The 21,242-nt window shown below is 41.1% G+C and overlaps 2 protein-coding genes across 2 annotated transcripts; one reads left to right on the top strand and one right to left on the bottom strand.

Moving 5' to 3' along the window:
- Window positions 1–699: 699 nt before the first annotated feature.
- On the bottom strand, window positions 700–11,111 carry LOC133663962 (dynein axonemal assembly factor 1-like). Its single transcript, XM_062068702.1, is given in 4 exon segments — window positions 700–1,279; window positions 1,281–1,397; window positions 1,399–1,457; window positions 9,813–11,111. Coding segments are annotated over 4 exon segments (1,509 nt in total). The 5' UTR covers window positions 10,699–11,111; the 3' UTR covers window positions 700–832.
- Window positions 11,112–11,561: 450 nt separating this feature from the next.
- Window positions 11,562–20,577, top strand: LOC133663961 (large ribosomal subunit protein mL44-like). Its single transcript, XM_062068700.1, has 4 exons — window positions 11,562–12,122; window positions 16,275–16,743; window positions 19,875–20,053; window positions 20,129–20,577. The coding sequence occupies exons 1-4, from the start codon at window positions 11,845–11,847 to the stop codon at window positions 20,301–20,303; spliced, it is 1,101 nt and encodes a 366-aa protein (XP_061924684.1). The 5' UTR covers window positions 11,562–11,844; the 3' UTR covers window positions 20,304–20,577.
- The last annotated feature ends 665 nt before the right edge of the window (window positions 20,578–21,242 follow it).

The raw sequence follows: 21,242 nt of genomic DNA, 5'->3' as shown, positions 1-21,242 counted from the left end.
GATACCAAACCCTAGTGGCAAAGCATCTTTAAGCTGGAAAAAGTTGAGTGAATAAATGTGTGGGATTGCACCATCTGCTGGATCTTTTCCCCCCCCCCCATTGGATAGTGCCATCAAAATTGGACCCAGCACTAAAAAAAATCCCTAAAATTCCTATTTTTTTGATACCAAACCCTAGTGGCAAAGCATCTTTAAGCTGGAAAAGGTTGAGTGAATAAATGTGTGGGATGGCACCATCTGCTGGATCTTTTTTCCCCCATTGGATAGTGCCATCAAAATTGGACCCAGCACTAAAAAAAAATCCCTAAAATTCCTATTTTTTGATACCAAACCCTAGTGTCAAAGCATCTTTAGGCTGGAAAAAGTTGAGTGAATAAATGTGGGATTGCACCATCTGCTGGATCTTTTCCCCCCCCATTGGATAGTGCCATCGAAATTGGACCCAGCACTAAAAAAAATCCCTAAAATTCCTATTTTTTGATACCAAACCCTAGTGGCAAAGCATCTTTAAGCTGGAAAAAGTTGAGTGAATAAATGTGTGGGATGGCACCATCTGCTGGATCTTTTTTCCCCATTGGATAGTGCCATCAAAATTGGACAAATCCCTATAGTTTCCGATTTTTTTTATACCAAACCCTTTCGTCAAAGCATGTTGATGCTGGAAAACGTTGAGACACCTTTTGCCGAATTGACAGCAGATAGCGCCATCAAACCACTTTCTTTTTAAACTACCTTTTCACACTGATTAGTCAATAAAAATAAAGTTGTAAACACTGAACCGCCAACAAACTATCAACTATATTTCTTGAGATGCCAAAAAACAAAACAAATGTCATTCCAGCTCCTCGATCAGGCAGCGTGGCGGACATGATATCAGACTCGTATCAGACTTTGCATCGGTTTCAAGCTCATTTGTATCACCTGAATATATCAGCGCTGAATCCTGAGGCGCTTCGGTTGTCTTACTGTCGCCAATAAAAAGCCAGGACTTATCTGGGCCAGAGTGGATGCTCTCACTCCAGACTGCCTCCACATCGTCATTGCCATCCCCTGAGATGACTTCTATCTGGGGTTTGAACTCCTGGTCCAAGGAGAACAAATTCGCCAGGTCTTCTGAGTCCACATCCTCCAGGTCGGGCAGGTCATCAATAAGCTGCGGCTCGGTCAGAGGAATACTTTCCAGCTGTTCTGCATCCACCAGTTCAGTCACCAGTGGTCCAGGACCATGTCCAGTTTCACCAGGAGCTTCAACGTCAAGCTCATCTCTTTCCTGACTGTTTCTCATCTTCCTCCTCTGACTTTTCTCCGTGTTTCTCCGGATCTTCTTTGCAGAGCTGCAGATTTATTTGGTTTTGTGTGAACTCTTCTTGAGCATCCAGAGTATCCTGCACAAGACCCTTGGATTTTCTCAGTGACGGCATCCTGATGAGAAGCTTCTGGATTGAAGGAAGTCTCACCTGAAAGAGACCGCACTGTTTAGAGTAGGAGTGGTACCCGAGGTCTTTGTTAGCTCTTCTTCTGCCTGCACCTTTGGGGGGGGTTAATGTACAAAACCCAAAGACCAGTGAAGTCGGCATGTTGTGTAAATCGTGAATAAATTGGTGCTTTAAATGGACAATGAAAAGTTAAAGTACCCATGATTGACACACACACTAGGTGTGACAAAATTATTCTTTGCATTTGACCCATCACCCTTGATCACTCCCTGGGAGGTGAGGAGAGAAGTGAGCAGCAGCGGTGGCCGCGCCCGGAAATCATTTTTGGTGATTTAACGCCAATTCCAACCCTTGATGTGGAGTGCCAAGCAGGGAGGTAATGGGGCACTTTTTTTTTTTAATAGTCTTTGGTAGGACTCGGCCGGGGTTTGAACTCACACATCCTACTGATCTCAGGGCGGACACTAACCACAAGGCCAACTAATTCTTCAGGACAACCTAACATCACATGGACAAAGAAAAGACCTTCTGGAGGAAAGTTCTGTGTCAGATGAAACAAAAATTGAGCTGTTTGGCCACAATACCCAGCAATATGTTTGGAGAAGAAAAGGTGAAGCTTTTAATCCCAGGAACACCATTCCTACCGTCAAGCATGGTGGTGGTAGTATTGTACTCTGGGCCTGTTTGTTGCTAATGAAATGGTGCTTTACAGACAGTAAATGGGACAATGAAAAAGGAGGATTATCCTCTAAATTCTTCAGGACAACCTAAAATCATCAGCCCGGAGGTTGGGTCTTGGGCGCAGTTGGGTGTTCCAACAGGACGATGACCCCAAACACACGCCAAAAGTGGTAAAGGAATGGCTAAATCAGGCTAGAAATAAGGTTTTAGAACGGCCTTCCAAAGTTCTGACTTAAACATGTGGACAATGCTGAAGAGAACAAGTCCATGTCAGAAATACCAACACATTTAGCTGAATTGTACCAATTTTGTCAAGAGTAGTGGTCAAAAATTCTACCAGAAGCTTGTGGATGGCTACCAAAAGCGCCTTATTGCAGTGAAACTTGCCAAGGGACATGTAACCAAATATTAACATTGCTGTATGTATACTTTTGACCAAGCAGATTTGGTCACATTTTCAGTAGACCCATAATAAATTCATAGAAGAACCAAACTTCATGAATGTTTTGTGTGACCAACAAGTATGTGCTCCAATCACTCTATCACAAAAAAATAAGAGTTGTAGAAAGTATTGGAAACTCAAGACAGCCATGACATTATGTTCTTTACAAGTGTATGTCAACTTTATATATATATATATATATATATATATATATATATATATATATATATATATATATATATATATATATATATATATATATATATATATATATATATATATATATATATATATATATATATATATATATATATATATATATATAGATGTGTTATGCCCATTTGATTGTAGACTCTTACTGACACCTTGTGGCGATAGGAAAATACTACGCTTGATTTGTTTGGGCACTTCAGGGTTGACGATGTCAGTTCAGTTCATGAGACAATGGAGAAGCAGACAAGTTGTGTTAGCTCTTACAAGCCTTGGAAAAGATAAGTCTGTAAGTAAACTGTTTAACTTGTTTATATAACTCAATATTAAGGTGGAAATTGGTTCATTTGATAGTAAGATGTTTATTGAAAAACGATTTTTGTGCACTGTTTTAAATGGATGTTTTGAGGACTTAAAATGGCTGCCAGTCGTATATTTCCACCATCGAAATAGTTTCACCACTCAGCAGTATTTGTTTGATGATAGTACTGTATATTTGTGTGAAGCTAATATTTACATATTGTGTATTACATTTCAGTATGTTAATTGAATCACATAGCTTATACATTTGGAACTGTGTGTATTTCAGTTTTACAAAAAAGTAAAGTGCGAGACAAAAGTAAAGATACAAAAAAAAGACAAAGCAAGATAAACAACAATAAAGAGCCTAAATGGATTCATCTGCTTTGGAATTTTATTAGAACGTCTTGGATTGTTTGTTAGCTGTCTGCCAAGCTGTATAGCCTCAACACATATAGTGAGGGCGGAACAATATATATATATATATATATATATATATATATATATATATATATATATATATATATATATATATATATATATATATATATATATATATATATATATATATATATATATATATGTTTGTAGGGCTGGGCGATATGGCCTTTTTTTAATATCTCAATATTTTTAGGCCATGTCACGATACACGATATATATGTCGATATTTTGCCTTAGCCTTGAATGAACACTTGATGCATATAATCACAGCAGTATGATGATTCTATGTGTCTACATTAAAACATTCTTGTTCATACTGCATTAATATATGCTCATTTTAAACTTTCATGCAGAGAGGGAAATCACAACTAAGTCAATTTACCAAAACTGCATTTATTAAACAGTTATTAAGCAGTGGCACAAACATTCATGTCATTTCAAAACAGAAAGTGCAAGATTGTCAGTGACATTTTAAAACAAGCTATTAGTGCACTTTTGTGCATGATGTCACTAAGATGACATATAACAACACTAAATTAAAGTGCACTTTTTGTACAGAACGCCACTACAATAGTTTAAAACAAATAAAGTGCACTTTTGTGCATGATGTCACACAAGATATTTCAATAAGTGTCAAATAAAAATGAGCTGCATAATAGGAAATCAAATCCTTCTTTATGTGGTAGGTTACTGTGGACGTTATCTCCTTCTGTTGTTGACTAGTTTTTTCATACGGTGTTGATCTGGAAATGGTTGCCTCTGCATTTTGTGGGTGTGGCACCGAACGGAGATGTTGACATGCGGAGTTTCAAACACTCTTCATTCTCTAGCGGGTGACTTTTCAAATGATGCTACATATTAGCAGTGATGCTACTTTTTGTAGCAACGCTTTTGCCCCACACTTGAAAAATTACGGTTGTCTGTTCGACATCTTCCCGCTTGAAGCCAAACCACCGCCAGACGATGGACCCCCTGCTGTTTTTCTTGGGAATTAATTCTTCCTTCATTTGTTACCAGATTGGCACCTTCTCTCTCTCGTATTACCACCCGCACCACAGCTAACATTACCCATGCCGCTACCTCTCTGCTCCGCGAGGGCGTATACGTATGTGACGTATGTCAGAAGGTGCGCTTGTTTTATGTCTCTGTTAGAAGGGGAGACAAGAAAGAGTGAGAAGAGCCCGTAGTGTAATGCCAGAAACTAAAAGCAACTGCGTGAGAACGTATACTCGAATATCACGATATACTTTTGTGTAACGGTACACAAAAATGTTGGTTGACCTCGGTTTAGAGGTCACGGTTCGGTTCATTTTCGGTACAATAAGAAAACAACAAAATATAAATTTTTAGGTTATTTATTTACCAAATTTGTAAAATTTTCCACCAAAAATATTTTTCTTAGTGGAATATTTGATGTGAAGTAATTGGAACCTTGGATAGGTCAATAATTCATAATAACATTGATTTTGATTCAATATTATGTTTTGAGCAATGACAGTTTGAAAGAAAAAAAAAAACAGCTTTGTTTTATTAGTCAACATTGCAACTTTTTCTAAATTACATTTATCCTTTAAGCTTTTTAATTTCACTTTTGTTATGTTTTTGTTTATTTTAATAGTATTTTTAGAATGTGCCGTGGGCCTTTAAAACATTAGCTGTGGGCCGCAAATGGCCTCCGGGGCACACCTTTGACACCCCTGCTATAGATAATAAAAAATTAAATCTGATAAATCTATGGATAAAAAGCAGAGCCTGGCGACGCATGCGCGTTTATCATAACTCTCTCTCTCTCTCTGTCTCTGCCCCTCCCTCACGAATACTGCTGCACGCACAATTTGTTTTGTTTTTAACCCCTTCTTAACCCTGAACGTACATTGAAAATACACGCAACCCTAACTCAAAATGCCGGACATTTGAGGCATTTAAGAAACTCCGCCCTGACAGCTCCGCAAAAGAGGACATGTCCGGTGAAAAGAGGACGTATGGTCAGTCTGTCGTAGCCCGTTAGCTGCTAGCATGCCGTGTGTTGTGCCTCGGTGTGCATTGTTTACACAACGTGCGTTACGCTACTTAATATGTCCGTGTGGAAACTCGTTCGGTACACCTCCGAACCGAACCGGAACCCCTGTACCGAAACGGTTCAATACAAATACACGTACCGTTACACCCCTACGATATAGTTATTTCCTATATCCCACAGAGACAAACCCGCGATATATCAAGTATATCGATATATCGCCCAGCCCTTTTGCCCTCCAAAAGTATTGGAACAGTGAGTCCAATTTGTTTATTTTTATTGTAGACTGAAAACATTTGGGTTTGACATCAAAAGATGAATATGGGACAAGAGATCAACATTTCAGCTTTCATTTCCAGGTATTTACATCTGGATCTGATTCACAACTTAGAAGATAGCACCTTCTGTTTGAACCTACCCATTTTTCAGGAGAGCAAAAGTATTGGAACATGTGACTGACAGGTGTGTTTTGTTGCCCAGGTGTCTCCAAATTACATTGCACTGAATGTCTGAGCTCAGTTTCAGATTGGGTAGGCTAGGTTTTGCCTGTGCAGACTGCATTTAGAGGTAGAACCAACATGAAAACCAGAGAGCTGTCTATGGGTGAAAAAGAAGCAATTGTGAATTTGAGAGAAGATGGACAATCAATCAGAGCCATTGCACAAACATTGGCCATAACCAGATCAACCATTCGGAATGTCCTGAAGAAGAAAGAACCCACTGGTGTACTAAGCAACAGACGTGGAACAGGTAGACCAAGGAAAACATTAGGAGTTGATGACAGAAACATTGTGAGAGCTATAAAGAACAACTGTTAGTGACTTCAGCAACAACCTCCAGAGGGCAGGAGTGAAGGTATCACAATCTACTGTTGGCAGAAGACTTAATGAACAGAAGTACAGAGGCTACACCAGAAGATGCAAACCACTCATTAGCAAGAAGAACGGGAAGGCCAGGCTGGAATTTGCCAAAAGGTACAGAGATGAGCCTCAAAAATGCTGGAAAAAAGTTTTATGGGACTGATGAGACAAAGATTAACTTATTTCAAAGTGATGGAAAAGCGAACGTTTGGAGAAAGAAAGGATCTGTTCATGATCCCAAACATACAAGCTCATCTGTGAAACATCATGTCATGACTTGGGCTTGCATGGCTTCTTCTGGGACGTCATCTTCATTGATGATGTAACACATGATGGCAGCAGCAAAATGAACTCAGAAGCCTACAGAAACATTTTGTCTGCTAATTTAAAGGAAGATGCAACCAAACTGATTGGGAGATCCTTCATCATGCAGCAAGATAACGACCAAAACAAGAAAGGAGTTGATCAGGGGCAAGAAGTGGAAGGTTTTAGACTGGCCAAGTCAGTCTCCAAAAGAGCATGCATTTGACCTGCTGAAGGGGAGACTGAAGGGAGTAACCCCCCAAAACAAACAACCGAAAGAGGCTGTGGTGAAAGCCTGGAAAATCATCACAAAAGAAGAATGCAAAAGGTTGGTGATGTCAGTGGCTCACAGGCTTGGTGTAGTTATTGAAAGCAAAGGATTTGCAAATAAATATCAAGTCTTATTCACTTTAATCTATTTTAAAGGCCTACTGAAATGATTTTTTTTAATTTAAACGGGAATAGCAGATCCATTCTATGTGTCATACTTGATCATTTCGCGATATTGCCATATTTTTGCTGAAAGGATTTAGTAGAGAAAATCGACGATAAAGTTCGCAACTTTTGCTCGCTGATAAAAAAAGCCTTGCCTGTACCGGAAGTAGCGTGACGCCACAGGAGGTAATATTCCTCACAATTGTCCTCTGTTTACAATGGAGCGAGAGAGATTCGGAGCGACAAAGCGACGATTACCCCATTAATTTGAGCGAGGATGAAAGATTCGTAGATGAGGAACGTTACAGTGAAGGACTGGAGAGGCAGTGATGGACGTATCTTTTTTCGCTCTGACCGTAACTTAGGTACAAGCTGGCTCATTGGATTCCACACTCTCTCCTTTTTCTATTGTGGATCACGGATTTGTATTTCAAACCACCTCGGATACTATATCCTCTTGAAAATGAGAGTCGAGCACGCGAAATGGACATTTAAAGTGACTTTTATCTCCACGACAATACATCGGTGACACACTTAGCTACTGAGCTAACGTGATAGCATCGTTCTCAAATGAAGATAGAAACAAAAGAAATAAACCCCTGACTGGAAGGATAGACAGAAGATCAACAATACTATTAAACCATGTACATGTAACTACACGGTTAAAAATTCTCAGCCTGGTAAGGCTTAACAATGCTGTTGCTAACGACGCTAAGGCTAATTTAGCAACTTAGCAACCGGACCTCACAGAACTATGATAAAAACATTAGCGCTCCACCTACGCCAGCCAGCCCTCATCTTCCCATCAACAGCCGTGCTCACCTGCATTCCAGCGATCGACGGCGCGACGAAGGACTTCATCCGTGGGTTTGGCGGCAAGCATCGGCTAGGCGTAGTAAGTAGTCCTTGTTGTGTTGCTGTAAGTATTGTACTTAGCCGCTAATACACCGATCGATCCCACCTACAACGTTCTTCTTTGCAGCCTCCATTGTTCATTAAACAAATTGCAAAAGATTCACCAACACAGATGTCCAGAATACTGTGGAATTTTGTCGAAGAAAACAAGAGGTTTTTATATCGGGTCAGATGGGGTCCAACCACTTCCGTGGATTTTGTGACGTCACGCGCATAAATCATATCCAAAGGAGTTTTTCAACCGGAAGTGTGGCGGGAATTTTAAAATTGCACTTTATAAGTTAACCCGGCCGTATTGGCATGTGTTGCAATGTTAAGATTTCATCATTGATATATAAACTATCAGACTGCGTGGTCGGTAGTAGTGGGTTTCAGTAGGCCTTTAAGTTTATATGTTCCAATCAGGGCCGGCCCGTGGCATAGGCCGTATAGGCAAATGCTAAGGGCGCCGTCCATCAGGGGGCGCCACGCCAGTGCCACAAATGTTGGAGAAAAAAAAAAAAAGAAAAAAAAAAGTTGGTACTATTATTTCTAAATACAAAAAATAATCCCACGCTAATTAAAATGCAAAGTAAAGCCTATTTAATGGAAATATTATTTGTTACAACATTGCGCCCCCTCCCTTCCCGTATCATGACTCTTTTTGGATGTCACCACATAAAAAAGTCAACACAAGATGTCAAAACGGCCAAAACTGTCAGGTGCCCAGGGAAGAAAAAATAGAAAAGAAGAGGAGGAGAAACGAGAAAAAGACAGAGGTAGCAGGTAGGTAACGTTAGCCTACATGAAATTATTTGTCTGTTACAGAATGTGATAGTAACCTAGTGTGTGTCAGCTGGCTTTTAGCATAAGCTAATGTTACATGATTCGGCAATTGCTAATCAATAAATAGCTAGTTCTGTTTTAACGTCGGGTTAATATTGTGGAGGGGGCTAAATTGTTATGGAAAATAATAATGTAACGTTAGGTAATTACAGTACTCCCACCTTACATTCCTCAGGGACATTTGTATTAGCTCTTTTAAGCAGGTGTTTTTTGTTTACATTGTTATTGCCTTCTGGTTAGCTAATGTTTGCCCTGCAGGTAATAGTCACTTTATATATTAGGCATAGTTGTAAGCCTAGTTGTTAAAGTGCACATCATTAATGTTAATTAAGCAATATCACATGAGAGGGAATGCTGTTTTTTAATTTGAGCACTGCTGTGATTCGGTTAAAGATAATCATAACATAACATTCTCATATAATATGTTAATTTGCTTTCTTTAAGTAAAAAAAAAAGGTCAAAGACAAAGCTATTCGGTTTCTTGTGAGTATATACACTTCACTACCGATGTGGGGGGGCGCCACCTAAATTCTTGCCTAGGGCGCCAGATTGGTTAGGGCCAGGCCTGGTTCCAATACTTTTGCTCACCTACAAATGTTGTGTTCCATTACAAATAATGCTATCTTCTAAGTTGTGTATCAGATCCAGATGTAAATACCTTGAAATGAAAGCTGAAATGTTGCTCTCTTGTCTCATATTCATCTTTTGATGTCACACCCAAATGTTTTCAGTCGACAACAAAAATAAAGGAACTGGCCTCACTGTTCCAATACTTTTGGAGGGCACTGTATGTATATAACGTACATAGACATCCTGGATGAAAACCAACGCTTCCCATCCAATCTGATGGAGCTGTAATTCCTGCCAAAGGTGCATCATCAAAGTATTGAGGAAAGTGTCTACTTCCCGGATGCACTGTGAGAGTATAAAGTGACGGAGTCACTCACCTTTCACCACCTTCTCTTTCAGGCGTTGTCTCTCCTGGGCTTTCTGTCGAACGGCAGCCAAGGCCTCCAAGCCTTCCTGGATTTTCCTCCTTTCTCGAGTGTTCCATCGTTCCCTCTCCTCGCGCTCCGCCTCCACCCCGCCGAGCGCCCACGCTTCTGCACATGCTCTGTCTCTGGGGAACACAGGCCTGTCGTCGAGGAAAGTCAGTTGCTTGAGGCGCACAGTCAGAGTCTTCCTGTAGTCGGGGATCCTTCTCACCACTTCGTTGCCCGTCAGGGTGAGGACGCGTAATTCCGGCATGGCTTCAAGTACAGGAAGGATCTCAGGGTCCTGTAAGAGGTTGTGGGCCAGATCCAGCACACTGATGGATGGACACTGACTCAAGTGTTCTATGGCCTTCACGCCCTCCAGTTTGTTATGAGCCATCTGCAGGGTACTCAGCTCAGGAAGGCTGGAGATGTTCTCGATGGTGTTTATGTAATTGTTGGAGACGTTCAGAGTGCGTAACCTTTTTAGAGCACCCAGGTTTTCCAGTTTGTGGATAAGGTTCTGCTGGAGGAACAAGCAGCGGAGATCGACCTGCGCGTCCAAGTTCCCGATCTGTTGCAACCCGTTGCTTTCCAACCATAGACATTTGAGTCCTGTGTACTCCTCCAGGTTTTCAATTGTGGAGAAACCCTTGTAGTGCAGATACAAGGTGTCATTCAGGAATGGCGTGGAATAGAGTTTGTTCTGCTTACAGTGGTCCCTTAAAAAGGTCTTGGTTATCCGCGGCCCAGGAAGCTTCTTTTCTTCTTCAACGGGTGTTTCTTGGGTATCTGCACATCCAATTTGAGTTCCTGTTGTTTTCTTATTTGACGTTTCAGTCATCTCAACCAGAGACATTGTTAAAAAAAGGAGTGTTTAGGTTTCTATTTGAGTGTACTTGCCCAAAAAGAGAGACTCCACCTGCTAGTCCTCGATCAGCAAAGAGCTCAATGTTAGTTGGTATTTTTGTCACTATGGTAACGCTTCGACTACCGGATATGTCCTTTGCTTCCTACCGGACTAGTTAACTGACACGCATCCCTTTAAAAATAGCTACATGGAGTCAGGGATTATATTTACAAGTAGTGCGTCAACGTTTTATTCGAAAAGTAAGAGTTACGCATGTTTAAAGGTCAGGATATTGATATTTTGCTATTATGGTAACGCTGCAACTACCGGAAGCTGTTACTTGTTTTTTACCGGACGAGTATACATGAAACGCATCCCTGTAAAATAGCAACATGACGTCAGGGATTCTTATTTACAAGTAGTGCGTCAACGTTTTATTCGAAAAGTAAGAGTTACGCATGTTCAAAGGGCAGGATATTGGTATTTTGCTATTATGGTAACGCTGCAACTACCGGAAGTTGTCACTTGTTTTTTTTTACCGGACTAGTATACATGAAACACATCCCTGTAAAATAGCAACATGACGTCAGGGATTATATTAAAAAAATAATGCGTTAACGTTTTGGTTCGGATATAGTAGATGGATATTAGTGTTTGTGCTTTTTTTTAAAGAATGTGGCAACACATTATTATTTATTACCATATTATTATACCCCGATTCAAACAAGTGGAAAAACTTATTCTGGTGTTACCATTTAGTGGTCAATTGTACGGAATATGTACTGTACTGTGCAATCTACTAATAAAAGTTTCAATCAATCAACATTTTTTCCATCGGACTGGTTTAACCGACGCACACCTCAGTCAAAGTAGCAAAATGGCGTCAGAGTGTATCCTCTACAGTGGCGACTTGACTTTTGGACAACGCTTCCAATGTTTAACTCGCAATGTAGCATTAATGCAGGTTCGAATGGCCGGATATTGTTACTTTAAAGCTCTTTGGCAGCCGGAAGTTGTCACTCGTGTCCCACCATACTGGTTTAATTTAGGCACGCCTCTGTCAAAGTAGCAGCACGGCGTTAGGTAACTTAAAAGTGCCACGTCGGCTTTTGCAATACGCTGCCAACGTGTTTTAACCACCCGTTCCAGAGCTGGATGTTGGGATGTTTTTGTTGCCACGGTAACGCGCCAACAACCGGATATTGTCACTTGTTTCCCACCCGGACTTGGTGGAGTGTGACGCACGTCAGTAGCAACATGGCGTCGGGGCTTCTCCTCAAAAGTGGTGCGGTGACGCTGGGAATGCGCTGCCAACGTTTGAGTTGGAATGTGACAGTGACGCAGGTCCGAGGGATGAAGCGATGGATGAGAGCCTACACGCGTTTGATGGCACTGAAGCTCAAGATTGAAGGTCCTCCGCCGCCCAAACCAAGGTGAGGCTAACATGCTAGTGATCATCTCAAGGGGATTCATGTTTTGGACACATTTAACATTTTGTGTTTGTTTACATTTTATAGTGGCGTGTAAACGTATGCTAAAATAATCATTGTTAACTCATTCGTGTTGAGATGTGGACGTCCCGAACAGGTCTGAAACAACTCAGAATAAACATTCTACTAAATTAGTTACATTTGCATATTTTTTGTGGTACAAATTGAGAAAAAAAAAAGATAACTTTCTCACACATTCTGGTCTGAAGTTCTTCTAGTGCAGTGTTTCTGAACCATTAGGCCGGGGCCCATTGTTGAGAAGCATGTGCCCCTTAGAGCAGTGTTTTTCAACCACTGTGCCGCGGCACACTGGTCACAGTACATTACCAAATAGTAGCCCGGGCGTTTATAGGTGAGGGCGGACCTACGTCACTTCCGCCTACCAATCCCCTAGCAACCGGGAATTCGTTGAAAACAAACCAGCTCACAGCGAACACAGCATTGACAGAAAAAGCATTTAACGAGCGTTGTGGCTTGGAAGTCGGCGTAAAATCCTTCATTTACGCCTTTTTACTTATTCGCATATCGCGTGAAAAAAACGAAAATGTATTATTTGCGTCAGACTCGTCTCAGTGAACTTTAAAGCTTCTCAGGCTTAGCTTATCTTGCTAGTTAGCTTAGCCTGCGCGCTACTAAGAAAGAGACGCGGAAGTTATCAACAACAAGATCAAGTGTTAGTGTATAAAATATTGAGAGATTTGAGGGCTACATGTATTGTTTAAGTACAACAAAGGAGAGTTTAAACAGAGAAGGGGGAGGTGGCAAAATAACCTAATAAGGAAAGTAATACCAAGATTACCGGTTAATAATACTGGAATGTCCGGCAAAAAAACCCAAAAGAAAGCAGACTGACCCCTAGTAGCCTGGTCCTTGTAAGTTGTAGCCTTGTGAAGGCGCAGTACAGCAGGCGAATAATGTACAAAATATATGTTTTTGTATTGAAAAGTCTTGCAGACAGCATTTTGCAACTGTCTTGAAAAGTTGATTAAATGGCAACATGAAAATTATAGGGTTTATTGGTTTTTAAAAACCCAACTGTTAAGTGCAAATTTAAACGAAACCGGTTTTCGAAAATAGCTAGGTAGGCTATAGACTATATAGTATATACCGCATGTTATTTTTGTACAACAACAACTTCAGCTGTCGAACGTTATAAGGTACGAATTCAACAAGTACAACGTTAGCACGAACGGTATAGCCAAGTTGTGGTTAAGAAGGTGGATTTTTGTTCCTTATATTTACCAGAAACTAAGTGATCCGAACACACGACCCGGGACTTTGGGGGACTCCAGTGAGAACCGTCCTCGTTTTCCCGGTGTAAAGCTGCGAGCCATTTGTCTCGTCTCTGTGGGCTTTTATCACGCTTTGGCAGAACAAAATACAACCTTTGTTTTCCCTGTTTCCAGTTGTGGTTAGCACAACCAAAAACAACACAGTTTTTCGGCATTTTGGAGGCAGAATGACAGGTTTAACCAGCGTAGGTCGACAGGTTAAAGAGTAATGGCAACGGTTTGTTTTCAACCCCAGTCTGGTTGCTATGGCTCGAAGAACCCGTATGTAGCTCAGTTGCCCGGATGTCGGCCCTCACCTATTTCGCAAAATCGATTTGGAGACAGGCGTTTAAAAGAAGCAGGCGGTTATTTGCACAAGGCTTTTATTTATTTTTGCACCAGCCTACACCAGGCCATTATTTGGTTACAATGGTTACTGTCCAGTATTTGTTTTTTCGTACAAAAAACTTTAAATGTAAAAGCTATTGTAAACATACAAACAAAAAAACAAGAGATCAACATGAGGTAGGCTATCAAAAGACAAGAGATCAACAAGGCCTCAACATGGCAGTAGTGCAACAATTGTCAAATAGAATACCAATACTAAAAATAAATAAACTTAACTTTTTAAATAAAGCAGCCTACCGGGAAAAATAAAATTATGGTACCAAGTACTCAAGTATAAAACCCACCATCAAAACAGAACAATAATACTGTCACTTAAATAAAATAAAGGCTACAGTACTCCACGTTTTAAATAAAGCAGCATACAGGAAAAATAAAATAATGGTACCAAGTACTCTATAAAACCATCAAAACAATAATACTGCTGCAAACGCAACCCCAGTAGCATTTAAATCTAAATTATGCAAATAACAGCCCATGGGCGGCTATTAGGACATGGCCGGTTATTTGCCCAAGGGCATTTATTTGGTAATATATGGTATTTGGGGTAAAAATATTTTTTGCAAACCAGTAATTATAATCTGCAAATGAAAGCACTAAAACATACCGGTATAGTGAGTTCGCATTATTCACCCAAGGAACTTTAGTTATTAGAGTTCCGGTCGGACGTTTTTTCACGGGACACATTTCCGGTGTGGTTGTTTCCGGATGAGGATATGCTGCTCCGTTATTGATTGAAGTAAAGTCTGAATGTCATTAAAACAGTTAGCTCCATCTTTTGACACTTCTTCCACTCCCGTCCTTGCACGCTACACCGCTACAACAAAGTTGACGGGTAGAAGACGCTGCCGAAGGTGAGCCACGTAAATGAGACCGCCCACAAAACGGCGCATCCAGAGGCGACTGTCAGAAAGCGGCTTGAAGATTATCTGTAAAACATCATCTATGCAACATTTTGACCAAAGAACCACCATTATATGTTATGTAGACCACAAGGAAGTGTTTTACATTTAGAAAAAAATATATATGACTCCTTTAATGCGCCCTACAATCCGGTGCGCCTAATATATGAAAACAGATCAAAAATAGACGATTCATCGGCAGTGCGCCTTATAATCCGGTGCACCCTATGGTCTGGAAAATACGGGATACGGTTTTGCGCCATATCGCCCAGCCCCTAGTTCCACCACTCCTGGCTTCAACTGCTCGCCCACAAGCTCTTCGGAGCAGACGTCGAAACAAATGTCCCACAAACTGCCAGAGCCAAAATGCTTTCCTCTTCCTTCTTAATCTTCTATGTGCAATAATTCCGTTCATAAAACTTTGATTGCGCAAAATCCTTGAAATGTCCACAAATACGCAGGGCCTATGAGACCTACCGGAATTGGAGACATGTTTATTACGTCATGTCTGCATGCGGGTCAGATTGCGCTCAAATTAGACATTGCTATCTTTTTTTAATGTGCATGAGGACTGCAAAAGATGGTATTTGACGAAAAAGTCTAAATTGGACATCCGACCCTTTTGTGTGAATGTAGCCTTTCTTACTTCCATGGGGGCACAAAGTATAGTCAAATCTACATTTAAAAAATAATTGTTAAGTTAAAGTACCAATGATTGTTACACACACACTAAGTGTGGTGAAATTTGTCCTCTGCATTTGACCCATCCCCTTGATCACCCCCTGGGAGGTGAGGGGAGCAGTGGGCAGCAGCGGTGCCGCGCCCGGGAATCATTTTGGTGATTCAACCCCCAATTCCAACCCTTGATGCTGAGTGCCAAGCAGGGAGGTAATGGGTCCCATTTTTATGGTCTTTGGTATGACTTGGCCGGGGTTTGAATTCACAACCTACCGATCTCAGGGCGGACACTCTAACCCAGTGGTTCTTAACCTTGTTGGAGGTATCGAACCCCACCAGTTTCATATGCGCGTTCACCGAAGCCTTCTTTAGTGGAAAAAAAATATATATATATATATTTTTTTTCAAATTCAAGACAAAGTTATATGTTTTTTTACCGGTGCATGAACATCCCCTTGTTCAAAGAACAAAACCAACACAGTGCATGAACTCATAACTAAATTACACACCTGCAAATCAGTGTGACTTCTGCTGTTGCCGTATCCATAATACGCCGATATGAAGAAGTTTTTATTTACACAATGAGTCGGGTGTGTCTCGACCTCCGCGGCGGAGGTTCCGCCGAACCCCTGAGGCCGACTCACCAAACCCCTAGGGTTCGATCGAACCCAGGTTAAGAACCACTGCTCTAACCACTAGGCCACTGAGTAGGTGATACACATTTGTTATCGGTCTTGCAAAGCAGGAAGTTAACGGTATAGCTCTAAAAAAGGTGTCACGTCATTTATAGCTCTGAAAAAATACAAAGCTAATCAGCTTCATGTCTGCATTTCTTCCAGATCTCAAAAGCCTAGTTGGGATTATCATGCGGAGGTCCAGGCTTTCAGCACGCGCCTACATGAGAACTTTTCCCTGGAGCTGCTGAAAACGGCTTTTGTTAATCCCTGTTACCTGCAGGGGGAACAGAACAGGCGACAGGAGCTGGGCATGGACTCTGCGGTCGCTGCTCTCGCTCTGAAAGATAACCTGGAATTGAGCGCCCAGGGAGAAACCTTCACCATAGACTTCCTGACGGATTGGTGCAGGGCCAGCTTCCCCGAGCTGCCGACGGAAGGGGTGGAGAGTATCGTGGGGCACCTCTCGAGCCTGGACCTCGTCAGCGAAGTAGCCCAAAATGTCGGCATTGAAGATCTAACCCTGAGTTTACAATTCCCTGTCCCGGATGAGGTGCTTTGTTCTACGTTCATGGCAGTGATTGGAGCGCTACATGGAAGTGCTGGAGCCGAGCGCACTGGATATTTCCTCAGGGTAAGAGTTCATCAATCTCTTTACATATTCAGGTTAGAGTGAGAGATGCGCCAATTTTCTATGTGATCGCCATTGCCAATTAATGCCGATCACAAAGGCTGTTCCCCTCTGTCTGACTTTGTATTTATTTTTAGTCCCTTGGCTGACCAGCAGCTAATTATGTGTCTCCAAACGCAGTGTGGAGCCGCTCCCCTAAACCAGGGTTGCCCATTAGGTCGATCGCGAGTTACCTGAGGCATTAAAAAATAGACCTAAATATTAGCGATCATCAATCGTCACTACAACGTCACTTGATTGACATTCAAAGATCTTGTGAGATGACGCCGGCTGCTGCATGCTCAGTATGAAGAAGAAAAAAAACGACCTGCAGAACGTGAGAAGCACTTTTTATTTCAACAGACTCTCTCCGCACAGTTCCTGTCTTCACAAAACAAGTGCACCTCCTCCTGCCTGTGCTGACAAAATAAGAGTCTCCGAAAGCTAGTGGAGTTAACTCCAATGTATTTCTTGTAAGGGGTAAAAAAAACGAGTATGGAAGCGGTACAAATAAGAAGCTAAAAACAACCACTTTCATGTTGCATTGGAGAAGATCTTTTTTCCCTCCACAATGTAAATTCGAATTTTTGGAACTTATCAACACTACCGGTACTATGCGTGGGTTCCCTCCGGGTACTCCGGCTTCCTCCCACCTCCAAAGACATGGATAGGTTGATTGGCAACAGTAAATTGGCACCTAGTGTGTGAATGTGAGTGTGAATGTTGTCTGTCTATCTGTGTTGGCCCTGCGATGAGGTGGCGACTTGTCCAGGGTGTACCCCGCCTTCCGCCCGATTGTAGCTGAGATAGGCTCCAGCGCCCCTCGCGACCCCGAAGGGAATAAGCGGTAGAAAATGGATGGATGGATGTATATATATATATATATATATATATATATATATATATATATATATATATATATATATATATATATATATATATATATATATATATATATATATATATATATATATATATATATTAGGGCTGCAACTAACGATTAATTTGATAATCAATTAATCTGTCGATTATTACTTCGATTAATTGATTAATAATCGGTCAAAAGAGACAAACTACATTTCTATCCTATCCAGTATTTTATTTTTAAAAAAACAGCATACTGGCACCTTACTTATTTTGATTATTGTTTCTCAGCTGTTTGTAAATGTAGCAGTTTATAATGCAGTTTATAAATAAAGGTTTATTAAAAAAAAAATTTTTTAATTCTGAATTAAAAAAAAACAAAAAAAACAACCTCTGCGCATAGCATGGATCCAACGAATCGATGACTAAATTAATCGGCAACTATTTTAATAATCGATTTAATCGATTAGTTGTTGCAGCCCTAATATATATATATATATATATATATATATATATATATATATATATATATATATATATATATATATAATATATATATCAATTGATCTACGTGGGACGGCGTGGCGAAGTTGGTAGAGTGGCCGTGCCAGCAATCGGAGGGTTGCTGGTTACTGGGGTTCAATCCCCACCTTCTACCATCCTAGTCACGTCCGTTGTGTCCTTGGGCAAGACACTTCACCCTTGCTCCTGATGGGTGCTGGTAGCGCCTTGCATGGCAGCTCCCTCCATCAGTGTGTGAATGGGTGAATGTGGAAATACTGTCAAAGCGCTTTGAGTACCTTGAAGGTAGAAAAGCGCTATACAAGTATAACCCATTTATAACCCATTTTATATATATATATATATATATATATATATATATATATATATATATATATATATATATATATATATATACGTAGATCAATTTACCGGTCGATCTACGTTCCCATCCTCACCTATGGTCATGAGCTTTGGGTTATGACCGAAAGAACAAGATCACGTGTACAAGCAGCCGAAATGAGTTTCCTCCGCCGGGTGGCGGGGCTCTCCCTTAGAGATAGGGTGAGAAGCTCTGCCATCCGGGGGGAGCTCAAAGTAAAGCCGCTGCTCCCCCACATCGAGAGGAGCCAGATGAGGTGGTTCGGGCATCTGGTCAGGATGCCACCCGAACGCCTCCCTAGGGAGGTGTTTAGGGCACGTCCGACCGGTAGGAGGCCACAGGGAAGACCCAGGACACGTTGGGAAGACTATGTCTCCCGGCTGGCATGGGAACGCCTCGAGATCCACCGGGAGGAGCTGGACGAAGTGGCTGGGGAGAGGGAAGTATGGGCTTCCCTGCTTAGGCTGCTGCCCCCGCGACCCGACCTCGGATAAGCGGAAGATGATGGATGGATGTATATATACTGTATATACACACATATATACTGTATATACACACATATATACTGTATATACACACATATACTGTATATAAACACATATATACTGTATATACACACATATACTGTATATATGTATATATATATATATATATATATATATATATATATATATATATATATATATATATATATATATATATATATATATATATATTTAGCGAATATGTATATGGACATATCATGAATTGCCTTCATTATAACACTCATTATTTTTTTGTGGCTCCAGACAGATTTTTTATTTTTTTGGCCCAATATGGCTATTTCAACATTTTGGGTTGCCGACCCCTGGTCAAGGGAGACCGAAGGTCCGATACATTCAACTCTGTGAAGCTTGTCAATTCTGACGCGCAACGCTAGCCCTGCAGCCCCATCTGTCGCTTGGTCCCCATCTTCTCCAGTCTCTCCACGTGGACTTCGGTGTGGCAAAGAGCCAGCTTTTGGTCTCCGGGGTAAACTTGGCCAAAAGGCTCCTGTAGGAAGATCCAAAAGCACTAAAAAGTCCCAAAAGTGGCACCGCTTGTTGCGCAGTCCTCAAAGGGCTTGAAACCAAAAACAAAAAAACACACACAAAAACAAGAGGTAAACAATAACACAAAAGAGGACACAAGAGCTCCTGCAACCAGCAGCCACTACAGCGGCGCCATTTTAGGGGAAAAAAGTTAGTTAATACATGTGATCGAACTCATTAATGAATGATCGCTATCGGCAGCATCAAACCCTGATCGGAACTTCAACTGTCTAAAAATCTATTTGTCTACTCACACACCCCTTTATCCTTGTTCTTAGGACTTCCTGGTCTCCCAGCTGATAGGAAAAGACCTGTTCGATATGTGGACAGTAATTAATCCCATGGGACTTTTGGTAGAGGAACTGAATGAAAGGAACATTCCTCTTCCAGAGCCCCGCCTCATTAGGTCTGCTGGGTCCAGCACCGTCCTGCCGCTGTATTTTGTTGGTCTGTACAGGTATGTGTCTGATTTGTTTTTCTATCAACCATGTTGAAGTGCTCATTTGATTTATTCTATCTCTCCTCCGTTCAGTGATAAGAAGCTCCTGGCGCATGGTCCAGGCGAGACACTGGCTGCGGCAGAGGAGGAGGCAGCCCGCGTGGCCCTGCGGAAACTCTACGGCTACACTGAGAACCGCAGACCCTTTGACTTCACCGCAAAACCGCAGCATGAGCAGCCTTTACTTCAGTCTGTCAGCAGCAGTTAATAAAACCTCAACTAAAAACTGTCTTCCATTATCAATATTAGCCAAATAATTTTTCTTATTTGGACCATAGTCATTGCCTTGTGGGCTTTAAATGTCACTATATACCCTGAACAAGTTGTACGTTTAATATACATTTTGGGAAAATATTTAAACTTAAAAAATCTCCTGATTTTTGTATTGAATATCCAGTGTACATAATATAAATTGGAATTGCAATGGTAGTCGTGATGCAATTTTGTTCACTTGGAATAAAGTATGTGTGTCATCTACTTTGTCTATGAGCTTCCCTTCATAACCTAATAGGGCCTGCAATACACTTAAAACACTATTTTAGCAATAATGAGTACTTTTGATTGATTAAATGAGACTTTTATTAGTAGGTTGCACAGTGAAGTACATATTCCGTACAATTGACCACTAAATGGTAACACCTGAATAAGTTTTTCAACTTGTTTAAGTCGTGGTCCACTTAAATTGGTTCATGATACAGATATATACTATCATCATAATACAGTCATCACACAAGTTAATCACAATGAATTATTTACATTATTTACAATCAGGGGGAGGGGGGGTTAGGATATGGACATCAAGTAGTGGACATAGAGAGAGAGAGAGAGAGATCAGAAGGCATAAGAAAAAGTATCTGCATTTGATTGTTTACATTTGATTGTTAGCAATCCGGGGAGGGTGTTAGTTTAGGGTTGTAGCTGCCTGGAGGTGAACTTTTATTGCGGTTTTGAAGGAGGATAGAGATGCCCTTTCTTTTATACCTGTTGGGAGCGCATTCCACATTGATGTGGCATAGAAAGAGAATGAGTTAAGACCTTTGTTAGTTCGGAATTTGGGTTTAACGTGGTTAGTGGAGCTCCCCCTGGTGTTGTGGTTATGGCGGTCATTTACGTTAAGGAAGTAGTTTGACATGTACTTCGGTATCAG

This window comes from Entelurus aequoreus, linkage group LG13 (genome assembly GCF_033978785.1).
Source record: "Entelurus aequoreus isolate RoL-2023_Sb linkage group LG13, RoL_Eaeq_v1.1, whole genome shotgun sequence".
Taxonomy (NCBI): domain Eukaryota; kingdom Metazoa; phylum Chordata; class Actinopteri; order Syngnathiformes; family Syngnathidae; genus Entelurus; species Entelurus aequoreus.
This window is presented reverse-complemented; position numbering and strand designations above follow the sequence as displayed.

Coding starts and splice junctions, on each gene's coding strand:
- LOC133663961 (XM_062068700.1), top strand. CDS start 11,845: ATGTTGGGATGTTTTTGTTGCCACGGTAACGCGCCAACAACCGGATAT. Junction 12,123..16,274: donor CCTCCGCCGCCCAAACCAAG/GTGAGGCTAACA, acceptor CATTTCTTCCAG/ATCTCAAAAGCCTAGTTGGG. Junction 16,744..19,874: donor GCACTGGATATTTCCTCAGG/GTAAGAGTTCAT, acceptor CCTTGTTCTTAG/GACTTCCTGGTCTCCCAGCT.